The 21375-nt window shown below is 43.9% G+C and overlaps 1 protein-coding gene across 1 annotated transcript in view; it reads right to left on the reverse strand.

Moving 5' to 3' along the window:
• The window catches only part of LOC108624119 (uncharacterized), a 48068-nt gene extending 28135 nt beyond the window's left edge, over nucleotides 1-19933 (reverse strand). Inside the window, exon 1 of the mRNA XM_018023200.2 lies at nucleotides 18972-19933. Coding sequence (XP_017878689.1) covers nucleotides 18972-19047 — 76 coding nt within the window. The 5' untranslated portion in view covers nucleotides 19048-19933. The remainder of the gene's footprint in view (nucleotides 1-18971) is intronic.
• Nucleotides 19934-21375: the final 1442 nt, after the last annotated feature.

A 21375-nucleotide genomic window follows, 5' to 3' on the forward strand; every position in this document is an offset into this window, starting at 1 on the left:
GTTTATTATTAGCAATGTTCTTCCGACGTCTGATTTCTTTTTAAAAAATGCGTGTCTAAAGTGCATAAACTTTTGGAATTGATTTTATAGCCAATACATCCTTAATTACTGGTGTTCCGTTCTTCGAAGTTATATTCCGTCGAGCGACGGGAAATTCAAAATTTGAATTGTCGAGACACAATGAAAGGAAAAAATTCGATTCGACGCATGGGTCGAATTGTTGATACATACGTATAAAATTGAAACGCGAGTAAGCGCTCGCGAAACAACCAATATACGCTCTGATAACTCCACGTTTTCCGATGGGTTAGGTCAGGGACTAGAGTAGAAACAACCTTTTGAACCGCGATACGTGAATCAGAAAAACTCTTTTCCCGATCTATTCGCACTGTGCGAAATTAAAAATATCTCATTCAACAAGTATAGCATAGAATTTTCGAAACGGGTTTTTTTGAGCAAGTGGGAAGCACGAAAGTATTGTGTAGGAAATTCGTCGATGGTTATAACACGGTATAAACATCACGGTGGGCCTGTAATGAAAATGGTCGAACGCAAGTGGAAAGCCGTCCTCCGTGTCGGCTCTCCGGCTTTTCATCTCTTTTCTCCCTTCGTCCCTGCTTCCTCGCCCTTCCCAACTCGACGTTTCCCCCTCGTTCTCCTTCTGGCTTCATCGACTTTCCTAGGGATCTCACGGATAATGTATAGCTTTCGTTCCTAAACCATACAAGCCGTTTTCCCGCCGGCTCGTAACTCCTAATAAACAATAACTTCGGCTCGCAGTAATTGCGCTCGCTATTTGCATTCTCTCCTCTCATTTCTTTCTTCCCTTGGTTTTTGTTAACAAAACCGGGAAGATATTGCGCGAGTTCGAAATCGCTGCACAACTGTGCGATAGCACACGATATCGATTCGGACTAAAAATGAAGATATAGATGAAGCTAGGTACAGTTTCGTACGGTGCTAACAGGAAAAAAAGTGAAAGTTAATTTCTAACAAGTCGTTACAAAAGCCGTAATTGCATGGTTAGTCAATCGGTTGATTATTGTTTCGGACGAAATGATAGGTCCCATCGAACTATCATTAAAGTCGCGGTTACGTAATCGACTCGAGTCGAATCGAATCGGGCGTCGCATCGGAGCGGTTTACATCTTTCTCGTACGACTCTATGAACCCCCGCCATTGCGAATACGTATACACGTGCAGATACCCAGTGTGCGCGCGCGGTATGAAATGCGTGTCGAATAACGCGTGCCAGCAAGCGAGGGTGATTTATTTTTTGTCAACTACTACCATTTATGTTCGTTCTACCGAAGCTAGAGTCTTACATTTCGATGCGCTCATCACCTTTAACGATTACGCGTATACAATACCTATCGAAAGAAGATAACGTAATCCTCCCTCGATCACGATTTGTATCGAAAATAAACATGAATAAACTTTTTTATTTCATGAACGATTTAATGAATGAATGAAACGAATGAATTAAATGTTACTTTGACAATTCCGCAGGGGGTTATCGATCAGCAGAGAGCAGTTGAAACGCGAGTTACGTGCACGCATTAAAGTACCTATGTATGTATGTATGTATGGTATCTGATCGTGGATCGGTGATTCGACGTGTCACATAAGATTATAAACGGCGATGCTTCCCCATTAGCGGTTCGAAAAGAGACAGTTAAATGCATCAAAGCGTTTGTCGAATGAGTGGTACTCCTGTCTTTATTTTCAGTTGCGGCGTTGGTTATTTTTAGCCGGCTTTGGTCACCTTCGAAAACGCCTCTCCACCCGATACTGTGTATTCGACGTATTGATGCTCCAACTTTGTACTATCAGTACCGACTCTTTATTTCCCTGGTTTTTATTTTTCTTTTTTTCTAAACCGACAACAGCTAAATATAAACTGTAGATACATATCTATGTAAAAGAATAATTCTCCCAATGTTCGCTTAAGTGCGTTAGCGGAAATACGCCTCAAGGTAATACACGCATGGAGCCGGCTGCGCGACTCTGTACCCTTCTCTCGTGATTATAATGCAGAGACGCACGATCGCAGTCGCTGATAACAGAGTTTGCGGAATCTGGCCTGGCGTTATCTTCGCCAGTTTCCGCAACGTCCGTGCTTCTTTCATAAATGCACGCGAAATTTGTTAACCCTCCATTTACATTACTCGACACGGATTACCAACGATCTCCGTGAAACGTATCTCCAATTTGATTCTTACGAGTAAACAATTCGTGATAAAGCATTCACCGATTTTTCGTGGAAAAAGATTTAGTTCATCTTTTAGAGAAATGATAAAAAATAAGAACCGAATACTTTCATCACTCTGGATAATTACAAATCGCATGTGAAACAGTTTCTACGTAGTAGAAGAAATGAATGGAAAAGATGAGCGTTGTGGATCCCTCGTGCTCTTAATCAACTATTTCGCATCGTTAAGATACGTTTAACGAACGAGGGGACGATTTATTTTCGTCCGGCTTGGCAGTGTCTATCATAACACGATTCGCCAGTGACGATTTCAAGTAACTGCATATTTGATTTCTGAACTTACACGTGAAACGATAAACCCTGGCAAGATAGCTACGTTTGCGCTCTATTAAATTCAATATTTATGTATTATGTTTTCAGGTCCAATTTCTAGAAACACTTTCATTAAATCGATATCTACATTATGAGAAACGTCGGTCTGTTCTTGAAATCAAGACGGTTTGTCGGAAGTGAGCCGGAGTCTGGGAAAAATCGTCTTCCGCGATGGTGAAATTTCGGCGAAAAGTGACCAAGTTTGGATCGTTGGCGATTTTCTTGATCTTTATCGTTTTCGAAGAAACGCGGACGCTCGAGAACGCATCGGGAGTGAAATCGGTGCGCGGCGAAAAATAGCGCATTTAATTATAGGTCAAGCGCGAGATTCCGTAGAGCAGCTGTTTAAATAGCCACTCATCGACGAACAACACTTTTGCTAAATTCAACGTACTCGCTCTTTACACGTGTAAATTTTCGAAATGGATAGAACTCTCGTTTAATCCCTCGGTTTGTGACATCGTACCTGACAAGACAATGAAAACAATGCGCACGGATGAGTAATCCACCTTTGGATACCTCACCGTCAGCCAGTTAATTGTAAGGGACCAGTGGAGAAGGACAGAGATATACTATGCTGCTACGAGTTTAACAAAGACGGAGGAAGGCACTGTTAGTCATATGCATACCTGCCTACCCACTTAGGGAATTCGAAGCCAAGTATGGCAAGACCTTGTGCTATCCGAATCGACGTTTCTGCGTCCACGCGTTGCAATCACTGTTCCCGGATCTTTTTCTTAAACGTTTCAACTCACTGTTCTATGATTCAACAACAAGAAAGTGAACATCGTTTTCTACAGACTGCTCTCCTGTTAGTCTTCCACTTTAAACAATATACTTCAGTATTATTGACGGATCTAGTCTGTTGATGGTGTTGCACGATCTTGTCACAGAGGAGAACTGCTCACGACGCGTCATTGATAGGAGCATTCAACTCGCGATTAGATAATGTTAGTGATTAATCGCTTCAAGTCCAATCTGTGAAGTCGTTCGAGAACGACGACGAGCACGAAATATGTCGATAGAGCACAGTCGATACTTGGTCCAGTAAAATTAAAATAAACCTGACGTTTCCGAGTGGAGGCGTTCGTACATTACCAAAAACGCAAGAAGTCTCGTTATTACAATGGTCGGAATCGAGCATGTGAAAGTTAAGACGGTGACTACGTTTATTTTCGATACTGCAAGAATCGAAGGATCGAGAGTGCCTAAGTGGAAAAAAAAGATTGTCCAAGTACGCAAACACGATGGAAAACAGGATCCAGATAGGGCTAGGAGCATTGTCCACCTGTCCACCTTCGTACTCCCAGCCGGCCGCTGGGCCGGGACCGGGGCCGAGCACCTGCGTGACGTCACACGAGGAAACAGCTGGTTGCTCCTTATACATATACCTGCTTCTCGCACTCCGCAACCTTTCTCTCTCTCTCTCTCTTTCTCCCTCCCTTTCTCCGAGCTCATGCACTCCCCATCTCCTTTCTCATCCTCCTTCCTTCTCCATCGAGTCGCGTCTTATTCCCTCCACGCGACCATCTTCCTTGCTCACTCGTTCTTTCATTTGCTTGCTCCCGAGTTTCAAGGACCTCTTGTGTATCGGTTACTTCTCTCTCGCTCCTGCGTTCAACTCGCGCGCCCCATCTCACTCTTACTTACAGCGTCTACTGACCCGAGTCGCGACTTTTCTCACAGTTCTCACCGTGACCACACAAATCTACAGCCCTCTTTAACCTCATGTATACGTAGGAGCGCGCGTGCCGTTTTTAAGAACTCGTGCGTGAAACATCTCGATCCTTATACAACCGCGGTGATTGACATTTTGTCCGCTATCTTGCTTAATTCACATACGTACGTACATACGTCTCGTTACTACGAGACTTCATAATAATTACTATACTCTTGTTACAATGGTAACCGTCATTACTTGGGAACTGCTTTCTTTTGTACGGACGATTTTACTGTTACATAAAAAAACCACTGCGCTATCCGAGTTGATATTTACGTACTAAACGTACTTTCTAAAGAAAGTGGTCGCTTTAATTTCTAACCAGTTAGCAAAGCTCGCTTGTTCCGAAAATTGCTTGCCAAGTGAATATTTAATTGCTGATTGCTAGACGTGTCTACAGTTCGAAATTAAACAGAATACTTTCGCGGGAATTTTTAAAATATCAGGACGCGCAGACCCTGGATCGTGTGGAGTGGGGTTCCGGGCCTGTAAATACCTAAATCCGGGCCTGATACGCGTCTATTGTACGTCTGCTTGTCCCGCCACTTGATACGTGCACACGAACACACGCGCGGAGATAGTAGTGTGTCCTCTAGTAACGATGCGCGCGCGTTTCCATCGCAACGCCGCCGCGCCGCTGCCTGCTGCGAGCAACATCGAGAGAGTGTGCGTTGGAGAACGCGGTGATCAGGATTTCAGAACAGCTACGAAAGTGCTGCAAGCCTGTGCACGACGCGACATATTATAATGTTCAATCAATGAATTATGTGTCATCGTCACCATTGCATTCTTACCGCAACGATTAAACAAATGAATCCAATATTTAATTAGTTATTTGATTTTTACACGACGATCATTGTCGAGAACTGATTGAATGTACGTTCGTCTAATGTATTCTGCCTTGGTTCCTCGAGACTCTCTTTAAAACGCCTATCTCGGCTGGCCTTGGGGGTACCATAAAACCAATCGATAGTCTCGACGGAAGGAGTTCATAAATTCACATTGTTATTGGTGGGACGAAGCCCACAGGATGAACTTTTAGCCGGCCTCGAGAACTTATGCTCCTTTGATACTCCATGAAAGAAAAGTCAACGCATATTCGTGCGCTACGTGTCTCTGAGAACGGCTCGCTCTAAATTGTTTCCCGCGTCGGATCAGCGGAGCTACAACCCTAAAGCGACATTCCCATTTCCTTGCGAACGAATCCGATTATTTACCCGCCGGAATGGCTGATGTGTTCAGAGATCGATATTAAAAATCGCTTGAACGTTTCTCTGAACCCAGATTAATGAAACGGTTCGATGGATGAAAGAATGGTTCGAAGAACGGATAATCAAACTCGTTATCCGCACGTGACGCGGTTGAAAAAATTTCCTAGTATCTGTAAATATTCCCAGATGAATAATAATCTCGCGTTCCTTGAAACCAACTCCGATACGATGAAACCTACGTATATATGTAAATTCATTTCTCTTGGAAATATTGAGAGAAGTGTCCTCTCATTCTACTACGCGGAATAACGAAGCATTACGTGTCTCCTTTATTTAAGCTTAAGCGAATAGCGTATGATCGGTCGGAAGGTAAAATATAAAAACCACGGAGCAACTCGGTTAACTCGAAAATGTGCCACATGTTATTCGCGACGGGCATCTTCGTTCAATTCCCGTGTCACCGTCCTGGTCGATGCTCCGCTCCTCCTGGTGGGTTTTCGCGTTGGATGAACGAGGATAAAACGCGTCAAGAGAGGGAGAGAGAGCCGGAGTCGGGTGCAGAGGGGCAAAGAGTTCGTAGCTTCATTTTCGTTCCACTGGCGCGGAACTCGTTCCTCCTTCCCGTTCCCGCACCTTTCGACCCGCAGTACTGCTTTGCTCCTTTTCCACTCGCTCTCTTCCCCCTGTACAAACAGTTTCAGTGATTCTGCCTCACCAGCACGAACACACGGGTACAGGGAATTTAATGTTAGTAGATCGGTAACAGATATTTTAACTCGCTTATGAATTTAATCTGAAACGAATAGCCATGATTCGCAATCGACGAATTTTTATGCATATCGATCATCAAGTTCGACGGGGATAAGGAAAATCGGTTCGCGTGCCAGTACGACATACGTAAAGTACGATCGCCCGTGACATGGTCAGGTGTGTCACAAAACGTGGCCGAGACACGATACACTCTTCTAATCAGCATTTACCGTCAAGCTCCTGGGTTAATTGAATGAAATTGTTAAGTGGCTTCGAACAAATCCTGCCCAACCACAGAAATAATAACGATTACCTATAGAATCGAGTTCATACGAGGAGACTGTAAGCGATACGAGAAAGTGGATCGGAATCTATGAATTAATCATCGACTTGGTCGAGTTAAAGTTTTTTTTTTTTTTATACAGAAATTGTTTCCGTTTTTTATTTTGAATTAGAGATCGCCTAATATTTATAGCGGACGTTGATCGACTATAAAGTTGATTAAGTACATTTTGACTATAAGCGAGCGATGGCGTAATTAAAATTGAAACGTGGACGGAAATCTGTTTGCAGAGAGTTTGCAGCGACAATGAGAAGCCGGGCGCGGTGCAATGGCGGCGACTCGAAATCGCTCGTACAAAGGTCCTCCCGGGCCTTTTTGATCTTACGCAGTCGAGGCACAAAGACGACCCCTTTTAAGCACGGATTTTTCTCTTGCCGGGGTGTGCCAATCTCAATGCCATGCCGGCGCGTAATAGAAGGGTGCAGAATTACTTACGTTCGATACTGGTTTTCTCTATGCCGAGCCACCGCAGCATGTGCGATCAATATTGTTTTACTTCGCTACGAAACCAGTTATTTACCTCTCTTTCCTTTATCTCGTTTATTAACCCCCCGTAACGACACGTAGCTCGCAAGTTACACACCGATGGATCGTTATTTTTTCGTTTCACGTCGTTTAGTCTATCGCCGTATGAAAAACTTGTTCGCACCAATTTTTACGACGGAATTATTATCCACGACGCGAGTACACGTAAATAATATACGCGCGCGTCTAATGAACGAAGATATTTCCTAGTTCCCGCAATAGGTTCCCCGCTGGTTTCCGAAATACCGAAAATAAACGAGCACTTATTTCTGGAAAGATTGCCGCGCAGGAAACTGGAAACCAACGAGACCTTCGTTAAAGTAGGGAGCCCAGTTTGTCAATGCTCCCAATTTAGACCCTAAATCAAAGCGTCTATTACGCTGTGCCACATATTTCGAGTACCCGGTGGTAAGATCGTTGCGTGTCATCAAGAATTCTATAGAACAGTGATTATAGGAACCAGTATTTTTTACGATTCAACCGTCTAGAACGAGACAGGTATCTCCGAATAAATAATATTCGCAGAATATCTTTTCCGAGTTTTACTGCTACGTAAATTTCGCTCAGCAATCGGAATCTATCTTTCAGTGTATTCAAATCGAATAGAAAGATGTGTATCTTTGACAATAAGCGGTGCGAACGTTGGGACGAGTGAAAATTACGCGATGGAAGGTGGAAATAAGAGGAGGGAAATCCTCGAGGGAGCCGAGGGCGACCGCGCGACCCACTTACGTTGTTGATAGACAATAAAACGCGGCGGCAGCTTGCTCTCTCGAAGGTTAATCGGTAATTAAAACTCGATTACCGTTTGCGTTTCCGCAGAATATCGATGAGCCCCCCTTTCTTCCTTCACTTACCCGCTCGTCCGACTCTCTTTTCGTACGGTTCACTTTTTAACTGCGGTGTAACGACCTCTCATACTTATATCTATCGACCGTTCGATAATTGACATTCAATTAACCATACATCATCGAGGAATAACGTAAGTTCGATTTTGAACCAGCCACGTTTAAATAATTCACTGCGGAACATCGTGTTTTTCTAACGATCTCAGCAGCGTTCGAGAAATCAGGCCGCACGAGAAATTAGACAACGAACGGCGATCCAGTGTACGTGTGTACACGTGTAGTTTACGCGCACGTATACACACGCGTGTATCTCTCAATGCCAGGCCACGTCACAAATCATTTCCCAACCGGTGTACTGCCCGACATTCTTATTCTACCTGACTATCCCCTCTTTATCCGTGTCCGCAACCTATGTACAGTTAGATCCGTGCTCGTGCTGCCTAAACGGGTCTACGATTAACTTAATCTACCATTTTTACACCTTTAATTATTGTTCAAACTCGTTGTTCAAATCGTGAGTTCACAGAATTTTCACAGACAATTTTGTAGAATTTCAAAAGCGATAGGTCTGCTCGATCCTGCTGGTCTTTTAAAATGATCTCGATAAACGCGGCCGCCGGAATTAATTTGGTCGCCTATGACGTAATCTGCGGATATTTGAACGCTAATCGTCCGAAATTGATCGCAAGGTCTTGGCGACTTGGTATTCCTCGTGACACAGCGGATTATGCTGTGTACATGACAAGCCGAAAGCGGACACTTTACTCTATCCAACAGTAGTCGAAAATTGATTTATCTTGCGAACCAACTTTCATTGCTGGTACAAAAACAGCGCAATTACAATTAAAAATGCACAACCCGCGCTTGTTATCGAACATACTCGTTATTGTTCACGCGGTGTTGTAACACGGCACAGATAAAAGTTGTACATAAGTAATATCATTGCGTCGAATTTACGTAAGGCTAAACTGGTGGAAAGAAGAGAGAGCTTTAGGCTTTAGTTCTCAAGCCGATTGACGTGCACATTCCACAACGGCGAACGTAAAAGTTACCGTTGCCCCATCGAAACCTATGGACTTTCACTCTCAGCAAAAATGTCCCTGCCACTGCTATTCCGTATGCCTCTTCAAAACGGTAACACAAATCGCAGTCATGCCATTCCTAATTATTTCCGAGATTGATTCGAAAATTTCAACCATATTTGGGGACTGGCTTTTAGTTATTTTCGGAGCACGAAGAACAATTTGTTCTCGGAAGAACGAGTCGTTGAAGCATAAAGGACATTCGTTGGATTATATACTAAATACGTAATTGAAACGCAATGCACGTAACCGTGGACTAAGATAAATTTACGTTGTATAGAGACAAGGTTGTCGCGGAAGATACGGCACTGGCCCCGAAGAAAGTCGTTTTCCCGAGAGTGGTGTGAAGCCTGAGCGTTTGCTTGTGGTGCGCGTGTATCGCGGCTCTCTGACCCAGAAACCCACTTTCTTACCGAATTAAAAGCGACATCGTCGAGCGCACCGTGGCTTCGACTAGATATGTATTTACCGCCAAACAAGAGAAGCCGCCACCGTGTTACCATGCAATGGTCGGCTGCGAAATATGCTTCCGATCGCGCGACTCCGCTTTTTTATTACAAGCAACCTCGATTCTTGCCACTATTTTTCTACTACTTTCATTCAACCTATTTCTTCGATACCAGATATCCGTGGACATCAGGGATCACATATTTGTAGATAAAACATTGTTAATATTTTTTTTCATATTGTATGAGACAGTTTTGTGGAATTGCTTGCGAATAAAAAGGAGCAGCGATGATCTCACCTTGTTTCGATTATTGTTCTTAAGAGGCTGGGAGTGTAGTAGTGGGTACATGGTAAGAGGGTGGCTGTGCAGCGGTGGCATATCAGTATCTCCACTGAAACGGCTTTCAGGCTGGATCTAAATAATCCGCGCTCCGGAAAATCCTCTTTACGCCGGTTCTTGTATCCCCCCGTGTAATAGCGAGCGAATCTTTTTAACAGCTTCTCGACCGATAACCGATACGTGTCTAGTACGGTGTCATTCTTTGAAAATCGTCCAGACACTTTTCACCTCGTTGTTAACGCTACCTTATCCCCAATTAAATTCCATGAAGAATCGATTTAATCTAAATCAGAGAATCTAATTAGTTTTCGAAAAGTACTTTTGTCACAAACTCTTCGTTTGACAAACGACTTTTTTTATCTCGCTCGGTAATCATAACAAACTAAGGACGATTGCTCAAGGTGTGACACGCGTGATAAGACGCGTGTAATTAAGTAAGTCGATACAGTTTCGAAGGTAACCATGACACCGTTTCATGGACCTTGCCCGTGAATCTGATTGCAAGTAAAAGACCGGGCTCCTGACCCAATCCTACGCACCTGCCGGCCCGCCACCAGACGAGATCGCGATGATCTCCGAAGTTTTACGACGACACACGAGGGCGCAATCGATACCGCTCAGGAAGACTCGTGCAACGAGTCGTACTTTGACTCGAAAATTAAGACAAACAAACTTTCGCACAATACTAAAACAGTACTGATTGAAAACGAAAAGATCCATTTGTTACGCGCATAGACTGTCATATACGTATGAAAACCATGATCTTTTTAGGAGCGCTGATTCGATCGGGAAACTTTTAGCAATTATCGATTTTGAAAAGAGATTAGAAATTACTTAAACAGCGCGCCATTATTAAATGCAAAGTGAAAAGACGATTATTGTTTTAACAATAAATCAGTATCTCTCCTCTCTAATTTGCCAACAAGGTAGTTGCATCGAAAAGGCTATATAGCTGTCGCGATGATCAAAAGGGAGAAGGAAGACGTGAACAAAAAACAGAACGCAACGTACGACGCGGACGCATACATGCGCGATACAACGACCACGATGCCGAGCGTTGCTTTCGTTTATTTTGCAGCTACCATTGTGCACGTCGTTTGTTACGTCTGGCAATTATCTGGCCGCAAGCTCGAGGTGCTTTTAACATTTTTAATCCGCGAGACTCGTGAAACTAGCTTTGCCTACGTTTTCCTTGAAAACCGCAAGACGATTCACTAAAAAGATCCCACGTAACGGTGTACGTTGTTCAATAATAATAAAGCGTGTGGAACAGACCTGTTTCACTTTCGTGAACAAGTCGCTTTGTACTCGGTCTTCTTTGTCGCATGGATTACACGTTAAATTTATAATTATCAAGAATTTTGCAGTAACGAAACGATTCGAGACGTAACGTGGCACCGTTCGAAGTAATGCGAGGCATCCGCAAAGACGACCACCGTCTAAGGAACGGAATTTCGAGGCGCCCCTCGTCTGAATCCGATCGATCAGCCGACCCTGTTTCACCTGAAATCTCCACGACACTATTCCAGATTCGACCGATTGCGATTTCTGATAACCAAACCTCTTCGCAAATCTGATAAAAGAACAGAAACGCTAACTCGATGCGCATTGGGACGCTGGCTACACCTTTCGGCACGAAATCAGTAATACGTAACTACTTATGAGACGCTAAAACTGGAATCGTTTCAAGTGAAACTTTACAGAGATACTAACACACAGTAGAAAAGGATGGACGAGGACGGATCGAGGCGGAGGAAAGTGTAAAAGCAGGCTAGAATGGTAATATAATACATCTAAGAACCGTGCGCTCTGTACTTGTGTAGAAAGCGTTCGCCACTCGATTCCGTTCAATCCTGCTTCGTTACACGACCCAGTTGTACTTTTGAAAGATGATTCAACGATTAATTGTAACATCTGTGTCTTATGACTCGAAACAAAATAAACCGGCGTTCGATCACTGAATCGTCACCAAGTACCGAACAGGGAGCATCTCGCGATCGATATTCAGTTGTAGAACCCTCTAGCGAATATGGAGGGTGACAAGGTGTTTTACGCAATAGAGTTTATCGGTGGATCACGACATAACGATGTTACGACACACCGATTAACCTTCTCCGCGTTTTACACATCGAAAACGCGCGTAATCGTGCGCGAGAATCCCTTGCATTCCTATCGATCAGGCTGACTCTTCAACTTGTTGGACTTTCTAGCTCACCTGCCGACTGGAGAGGTCTCTTGCCTCGGACAAGACCTACATCGGTGCTCTCGTACATATGGCCACATAGATCGACTCTGTCAGTCCTTAGACTGTTCAAGTATCTACATAATCTGTATGATCAAGTCTATATACTAATTAAGCGCATCCGATTATCGATTCAAAGTAAATATTCTAATGTACTAGATGTAATATTCCAATGTACTAGACTGATGCATATGAAACGTTGATTTAGTTTTTGAATTAAAAATATGACGAATATTATGACTGATTTATTATAGTATAATTCATTCAAATTCCCGAGACAATGAAATCATTTAATGTCTTATGAAGGTATAACTGGTCAATTATTTAAACGGAATATATGATACTCCACAGAAACTACATGTGCTGCGTTTGAAGAAAACGGCATTTCATATGCGCCGAGCTAATAGATAATCTAAAGTCGCGCGGTACTCGGGTGGGACGACGAGCGATCAATATTACACGTGGTTCTCTCTTTTTGATAGTAATTTGGTGTTTTACGATGTTGATCGACCGTCGACGTAATTACGTAGCCGGGCTAGCAACGTTACGTATGCTTGTCGCCCAATTAATGCCATAGCGTCCACGAATTATCGGCCATCTCGCTTTTTCTGTCGCTCCTTCCTTTTTACCTCTTGGTACGAGAAACTCGGGAGGAATCAGCTTGGAAAACCAGTTCCCTCGGATATCGCAAACGAAGGGTGACGTAGTAGGAAGGGCAATGAATTTGAGGAGAACTAGAAGAGAGATAGACGTAGACAGCAAAGTGATTTCGCAGCAGTTGGCCGTCTCGATTGATTAGCGAGGAGTAGCGCGCGTTGCGCGGCGGCGATACGCACGTGAACGCCCTGTCGATGCAAATGTAATTACGGATCTGCTTTGACACCGTAAAACGTTCATCGGCAGAGAGATACGTGTCTTATTAGCTCTACAGTCGATTAATACCTACGCAAGTTTACGTTCCAAGACGGCATCCCATATCGATCATGCCCGCCCCGATAGAACCCTCCGACCGTTCCACGATTCTTCCCTCTAGTTATAATGAACATGAAAGATAATTCAGAACGAAACTCGGCCATTTCACTTGTTATGCATTTAATTCTAGTTGTTCCTCCTTAGGAGTCTGAATTCCGATTCATCGTAAATCTTTTCTCAGACATCCTTCCATAGAAATCTCTGCTCTCTTGTTTGTTCCTTACTTACTTTAGGTTGATACTAATTGTTAGACTACGGATATCTTTTGTACGATAAAAATAAATGAATATTGGAAGAACGAAGATTGGAATAATTTTGGCGAATGAAATTTTTCTATCGATTCGATGATAGTGAGACAGCAAAACTGGACTACCCTAGGTGTGGTATGTGTCGGTGAATTGGAGGCAAGTTACACGCCCTCGGGTTACGCCATTGACCCAACTTCGGAACCCTCGTTTTCATTAATCCTTTCAACGGCAGCTTCTCCTCTCGGTTCACCCCCCGCCTTTGTAGACGGCTCATTTATCCATCGATTCGACACGCCGCGATATATAAATAAACCATGCGCCCCCTCGACAATTTCATTTCCAATTCATCCGTTTAATTTATTTCGAGCAATCGCTTCTCTCCGATTCGATTTTAAACTGAAAAATCAAGTGGAGATCACAGGAAGTTAAGAATTTAAAAAACTCGGATATACTCGATTATACATATTTCGAAAACTTCTATAAACGATATCCGAGAATGTTTTCAGAGAAAATTGTCTGTACGATGCGGTTGCTGCACGACGTTGTACCGGTGGTTTTTCAGGGTCAACAACGTGATAAGAAGCCGTTATCTTTCTTAGATCGACGCGGCTAGCGCTTATTATGCCGATGTTACGCGCGCGTACAGCCGACAGAGGCAGGCAACAGAGGCAGAGAGGCGGAGTTGCAAATCAATAACCCATGTTATAAGGCATTTGGGCATGCCGAGGATATCGATTATGTAGCTATCCGAAGACGAGGAGCACGCGTGAACCAGGATTCGATTCTGTGGACATTCGGATGAACTAATCGGATCATTTATAACAATATTATCTGAGAATTAAACCAGTCGAGATCGTCACGCACGAAAGTGAGAGGAGAATAAACAATTGTTTGAGCAACGAAACGCGCTCACGGTTATAGAATATTATAACGAAATAAAAAGGTATCGTGTTGTCGAGAATAAAAAAGAAAAACGGAGCGGGAGGAGGCAAGAAGAGAAGGTAAAAAAGAGTGGCGTGGTCGGATCGGTGGTGGCATGTCATTCCGGAAGTCCGGTTAAGTAGCGGTTGCGTACACAATAAGTGGCACGAGCAGGAAAACACTTTCGCCCGTGCGTGAAGCTTTCTTAAAGGCAGATACCCTCCTTCTCGTCCTCCCACGGTATCCTCTCCCATCGCTTAATTACGTACTCAATTAATTAATCCATTCTTTATCATGAGTCTCTCGCATAAAAAAATTAATCAGGACTAAAGCCGGCGATTTGTGAGATACTAAAATAACGTAGAGACAACGTTTTGTTCTTCCGCGAAGCTGATAAATATTATTTTTTAAGGAATAATGTAAGGTTTGAAGATTTAAAAGGATGTTGAAAAGGCGGTAAGATCGCAATAAAGCTACGAGGAATATTGCGCGTTCAAACAGCCTTGCGGCACCACTTTCTATTGCGTCACCGGAGGATGAGACCTTCGCTACATTTCGGTCTCCGTTTTCTTTGTTGTCGACAACCTTCCCATCGAATTCGACGATTAATCTACCACACAGACGTATAACTTCGGATCTTCCTAACGAAAACTCAGAGATTTGCCCATGGAAAACAGATGGAAATGGTCTGTGCAGAGTAAAAAACGATCTACGTCAGAGTTTCGATGAATCCGCGTTGAAAACGATCTCGCTGACGTTTCCGCCGTCAAGGATCTGGCCTTGAGACCAGGAATTCCCTTGCCGGAACGAGCGGATCGGGTTTTACGCGAGTTTAAATGGTTCTATGGAAAAGTTTAATGCGATGCTAAAAAAAATAGGTACGATGCGTTCGAGTTATCACAGCTCTGTCGGTGAGCAGACTTGTTTCTCGGAAAGAATCTCGAGAGAGAAAGAGAAACGGCTGAGCCGAAGGCCGTTCGAGTCAGGATATCTCGGACCGATTTCAATGTCATCGACATTCTTAATATGGAATCGTCCGTTTTACATCCTAACAGGAGAAGGACTCGGATAGAATACTCCGAATTCGGAGCCTTGGGAAAGGTCAGTGCTCGAGGAACGTCGACGAAGCATCCGATCGACATAGTACATGGACCACCTACAGGAGAGCTTGCCAAATTCGAAATAATTCCCGGGTCGAGATTTTTTTTTTACAAAAATACACATATACACTTTGCTTAGATGAATCATGAAATCTGACAACGAGAAAATTCTTGAAAAACCGGTTTCCATCGAATGCAACTAAGAAAAAGTAGAAGAAGACGAGGAAAAAGTTTGTTCACGAGAGAAGAGAAGCAAAGGCGACGAAACCCGAGGAGTACCGTTACGTTCGGAACGGAATAGCGCGTTTTCGCAGAGCGGGATAAGGAATTGTACGGCGGGCGAATATTCAACACGAATCACGCTCACCGGGAGTATCGAGCTTGCACCTGGACCAGTTTTCTGCCGCAGTGCCGAAGCTGTCTCTCCCTCTACTCTCTCTCCACCCTTCGTACACGGGCTCGCTCTCTCCCCATCTTTCTCTCTTCCCCTACGCGTTTGCATTTTTTTCATCAAAACGTTTCGGCCGGCGGATGAGTATAGTTTCGGTGAAACGGATGCATTTTAAATCCTGCCGCACGATTAAAATTCAACGCCGTCAATGGCACGGTGTGCAACATTTTCGTTTCGTGAAAACAGGCTCTCGATTTTCTTTCACACTTGGCCGATTGAGAAAGGTCCGTCTCATCGTTATGCGAGATCTTTTGGAATAACACGGCGTTCGGATGGAACGCAGTTGGATAGAAGAGACAGTGTAGGATAGGAGTGAACGAACTCTCGCGGTCCTTGGAACGGGCAAGTACCGCGATCGAACCGCGTATACACAGAGCCCTGTAAATGTTACCGCGTCCCTGACTCGGCAATTAGGCCAATGCCTTCTCGAATCGATGACCCGTCGAAAAATCGGTCGTATTTATTCAGGACCGAGCAACGTCGAAAATGGCCGATCACTGATATTACGTAAATTCGTTTATCGTCGATTAACAGAAGCGTATACGTTAGATGAAGACAGAAGAGTCGGAAATCAATGCGCGAGTTATACAGGGAAAGAAAAGTTTCGTGCCGGCGAATTTCTTGGTTCCCTTCGCGGCTGAACCTTTCGTCTGATGAGAAGCTTTAGCTGTAGGCGATCCTTAGATATTCATGAAGATGGAGCTCCATCCCGAGATACAACCGCGAAAATTCAGGCGACAGGTTACTGGCTTCTCCCCACTCGCGGAACCCTCGCGTGTACCCGCGTTATCATTCGCGTCTCGTAGGTAACCGGTTCTCTATTAGATTCGCTTTGGCGGAGCGAAGGGAGAAACAAAATTCGAGATACTTAAAAAATAAATCGCAGCCATTGTACTTTAATCCAGGTAGTTGCGTCAGTTCCTGTTTGAATAGATACCGCGACAGATGTTCCAAGTTGACGCCCACGATCTCAACAGGTGTAAGTATGATGTAAACGAGCGAATTTTCACGCATCGAACCGACGCGTATCGTAGATTGCGATGATAGCGATTAACCTTGTACCATATGGAATTATAGTATTATAGGATAAATTGTGACAACGATCATGTCTACGAAATTGGAGTTGAAAATTTGTCGGCAACGATTTACGGCGTCGTTCGTTGCAAAAATACGTGTTTGGCAGAACTGGGCAGGTGAGGTTGACATTGCCAAACACGATATTGCTCCCACAAACATTTATGTGCCACGAAACAGGTGCGAGTCACGCTTCCCGATACGATGCGCTCCTATCTCACGCATAAAATGCATAGAAACGTCGTTTAAGTTATAGGAATTCTTTATATTTACAACTCTTAACTGTGTAACCAGATTTTTCAATTCCCGATATGATTAAAAATGTCGAGTTTAACCATAGCGTTCATATATTAAATAAAGTTCCAAGCGTGTTTTCCCCAGCCGGCGTAACTGAGAATCTCGATTTTCCGGAACAAATTTAAAAGTCAATTAACCAGACTACATATCCCGAGCAACGCGACGCGTTCAAAGCGCGCAAGGAATATTTGTAACTAAATAGTTTCGACCGTACGATACGCGATTAATTTCTGTCGATGAACACAAGCGAATACATCGCTGCTCAATCGATTTTGTATGTCAAAACATCCTCACTGATCAGCTACGTTTAAGCGAGCACGTACGCAGTACATTAATCGGTGTATTTTTCGATTTCCGAGCATAAACATTAAATCTGGTCTTACACATCCGCGCGCTCGCCCTTTCACTTTTCTTTCCTTTCAACTTTCTGACTTTCTTCGAGTGTATTAATTACGCTGGAGCTACGAGTTTCAACGCGACACACACATACGCACGTGCAACATATTTCTTAATAAGTCGGGAATTTAGCAAGTTGAACAGTGGCGTCGACCTGAAGTGCTAATACGAGTCGATCAAATGTTTCATATTTCGGATTAGACAGTTTATTCATGTTTTACGATTTTTTGAAAATGTACGTCGTGCTTGCTTCGTAACCGCAGACACATCTGCGCGACGTAACAGAAAATTTATGTTCTCTCCGTTACTTCTTCGCGGTGGCTACCGTGTATGCGTATTAAAGAATCACAATGAAAGCCGTGAACGTGGCCTCAAAGATTCGTGAGGCCAGAAAAAGGCACACGAAAGCCGAGACGCCAGTCCGAAAAGCAGCTGTTCGGTAAGAAAGGCTACGCATACGTGTAAAACAACCAAGTGTTACATGGCTCGCGTTCCGTAACGCCATACTTAATCATCGTTCCCAAGATCGTCGGTTCAAAAGAACATTATCATCTCGAAGATAGCGCTTATTCGTCGCGAAAGAACGGCTAAAAAAAAAAGGACAATTACATGACACCGCGTTCAACGAAAGCCTGATAATTTTCAGATATCCTTTATCTGTGCTGATAAAATTCGACTACAGTGTCAACGATCGTACGTCATTCTGGCAGGGAATAAAGTTGCACGAAGGTGGGAGCAAACGAGGCTCAGAGCCACTAATGAATCTGCCCGTTCAAATTACACCTCTATTTCAACCTAAATGGTGAAACGATCTTCGAGTTTCCAAATAAAATTGATTTACCGACACACTGGCGCGTAACACTGCGTGAAGAAGCAAAGGTCTGTAACGCGCGCTTTACGTGTCAGAGGTCAAGTTTTATCCTTTGTACGCCACTCGACACGTAGATAATGTTCGAATAATATAGCTGTTTATTCCGCTTAAAACGATCTTTGAAGAAACTGTCACTTGCGATTCACGTTATCATCTCGTTTAAATATTTCCTATTTCACCCGATACAATTGATGAAGGACAATAACGGTTTCTAGCACCCTGTGCACCGTACAGTTGTGCGACACACGACGCGAATAAGTAGAATGTTTAGAAATCAAAGCTGACCTAGAAACAGCTGATTGCAATGAAAAAGAAATTAAAGAAAAGCGAACGCGGTCGTCGAAAGCTAGTAGAACCAATATTATTTTAATTTAATTGACATCAAACAATATCCGATAAGGTGATTATCGTGATACAAGAAGATGAACCAGGCGCAAGCTAATACCGAGTGCGCGTCGTGTGTCAATCCAGAGTCTACGCCACTGTCTGCGCGTTTCGAAAACGCGAGAGGAAAAGGGAAGCGAAGAATTGCGAAGGTCGTGTACTCACCCTCGAGCAGGTGCCAGTCCTCGTCGAGCGAAGCCAGGGCCTGTGCCTGATTTGCCTGTTGTTCGAAGTCGAGCATCTTCGCCTTCGCCCTCTGCTTCAGGAGCCTGTCCTCCCTTCCCTTTCTTGCTTCTCCTTTACCTGAGATCTTTTCTTCGTTAAAACACCGGCCAAACTATATCTTCGCGAGTCACTTCACCTTCCACGATAACCGATCCCGTTACCGCGCCACGAAACACCTAGTGAAGAATTACGCAGCTTATGAGAGAATCGTACGGTCACGGAAGCAATAACAATCCCAAGTCGTTCGCGTTATCGGTACACAACGCGGAGACAACTCGGTGTACTCCGCGACCAGCGACAATTGAAAACTGGTGTATCAAAGTCAGACTTTCCCCTCGAAGAAACAGCTCGCTCGGATTATCTCGAACGTCCTTTCGTCACGAGAGTAAGAGCGACGGGGATAGATAAAGAAAGAGGAGATCGGAAGGTGGGAGGAAAAGAGCTAGAAAGAGTTAGAGAGCGAGAGAGAGAGGAGGAATGGGAAAGAATGAGACGAAGTTTCTCGATTGCGAGTGTCTCGCGAGCCACCGACTCTTTTTCCGTTTAAAACTCTACTCTCTGTTTACATCGGTGTTTCTGATTGGCCTGGTGTCCCCCCGTCTTCGCTAAGGGGGAAACGCTGCGCAAGCGTGGCTCGTTCGTTTCGGGCTTTCGAAAGGTTTGAGTAAAATAAAAAAAAAATACTTTTCGGTCGGAAGGCCGGAATATTTTAGTTAATAATTTCAAGTACGCTCTACAAGGTGTTTATTCAAGGGAGCCCTCGGTGAAACTGAGGGGAAAAGAAAGGAAAGAGAAGGAACGGGGCGCGTCGCAAGTTGAAAGTCGTAAGCGGACAGTGAGAAACCGAGAGCTCACCGGGAAGACGAGCACACCCGCTCACGTGCATACGTGGCGGTACTCGAACCGCGACTGATTTCCCCTATCACTTGGTGCTCAGTTGCCACCCACTAACCAGCCCCACCACCCATCCCCCGAACCCTATCTCCCACTACTCGAGCCAAGCTTGCTCGTTCCAAGCAACGGTAGAACGTCTGTCCCTCCTACTCGTACCATCCGCACCCCTTTCTCTCTGTTTTCTCCTTTCCCTATCTCTCTTTCGCTCTCGCTGCGCTTTGCACGCTTCCTTCTATCTTCCCCCGAATGTATAGGGTGCGATAAAAATCGTGATACAATTTCGACAACGATACGATCCTATCGTAGGAAATAAGTGGACCAAGTCCGCATGACGTTTTAAGTTCGAAGCAAATGATTTGCGACCAGGTGAGCTTCGTTTGAGTCAACCGCGAGATAATTAATATCGTACTCCGTACAAAGTGGCGTACATTTGACCTACGGTTTGCAAATGAAAATCTTGTAATTTAGTCAGGTACAATCCAATGACGTTCGATAAGGAGTAAGGTCGTATTGGCCTCATCGGCACCGGTGAGCGTGTACGCGTTTCTTTGTCTTTCGTTCCTCTCTTGTAGCGACCGTTAATGCGAAGAAGTCCGCGAGGCACTCATGAATTCTCTTCCACTCTCTACTTTATTTCTTCTCCCGGCCCCGGTCTTCTTTCCCGTTCTATTTCGACATCTGTCTCGTTCCGCGCCCGTGTCTTCTCCTTCTCTATCGGCAAGCCTGATTTCTCATCTCGCTTTAGCGCCGCTATTCTCGCTCTCCTTCCTGCGCGTTCCATCGTCACTCTCCGGGTTATGGCTAGCCCGGGTTACCGGTAAACGCAAAGTTATGCGTCTCCCGGTTTTAACTTTCTGCGTACCATTTAGCGTGGTTCTTGGAAAACGGAGGATATAAAACGGATACTTACTCAAAAAATCACATAATAGATCACACAATGTGTACGCTTGGAAATATCTAATTAAAAAATGTTAGTGTCGTAGATTATGAAATTTAATTTTTCAGAGTACGCCAGACGATCCGGCTGTCGGTGTCTTCGAACGAAGCAGTCAGCAATATCTTTAACAAATGATATTAATTTCACGATGAATTAATATCAGCGGCCTACGCGTGAATCGTGTAGTAGATACAAAATCTTATCACGAATGAGCCTCTTTACGTAATCTCATCGCAGAGAATATAAGAATATAAAAATGATTTCGACACGAGTACCACATACAATCTTGAGAATTTCTCGTACACTTTGTAAATATGTAACGGTTCGTGTGTGTTAGCAGTTACATTAAATTCTATTTATTATGCATATTTTAAAACGTTCTCGTGTTGTAAGTTCGTAAGTTGCAACTACTATAGGAAACACAGATTTCATAATACTTAGGGAGAGTGTCAAGCTCAAACATGTTGTCTAATTGAAAACGAGACACGGTATGTTTTCTTACTTATCCCGATT

This window comes from Ceratina calcarata, unplaced genomic scaffold (genome assembly GCF_001652005.2).
Source record: "Ceratina calcarata isolate Rehan_Ccalc_2016 unplaced genomic scaffold, ASM165200v1 scaffold297.2, whole genome shotgun sequence".
In the NCBI taxonomy this organism is placed as follows: Eukaryota; Metazoa; Arthropoda; class Insecta; order Hymenoptera; family Apidae; genus Ceratina; species Ceratina calcarata.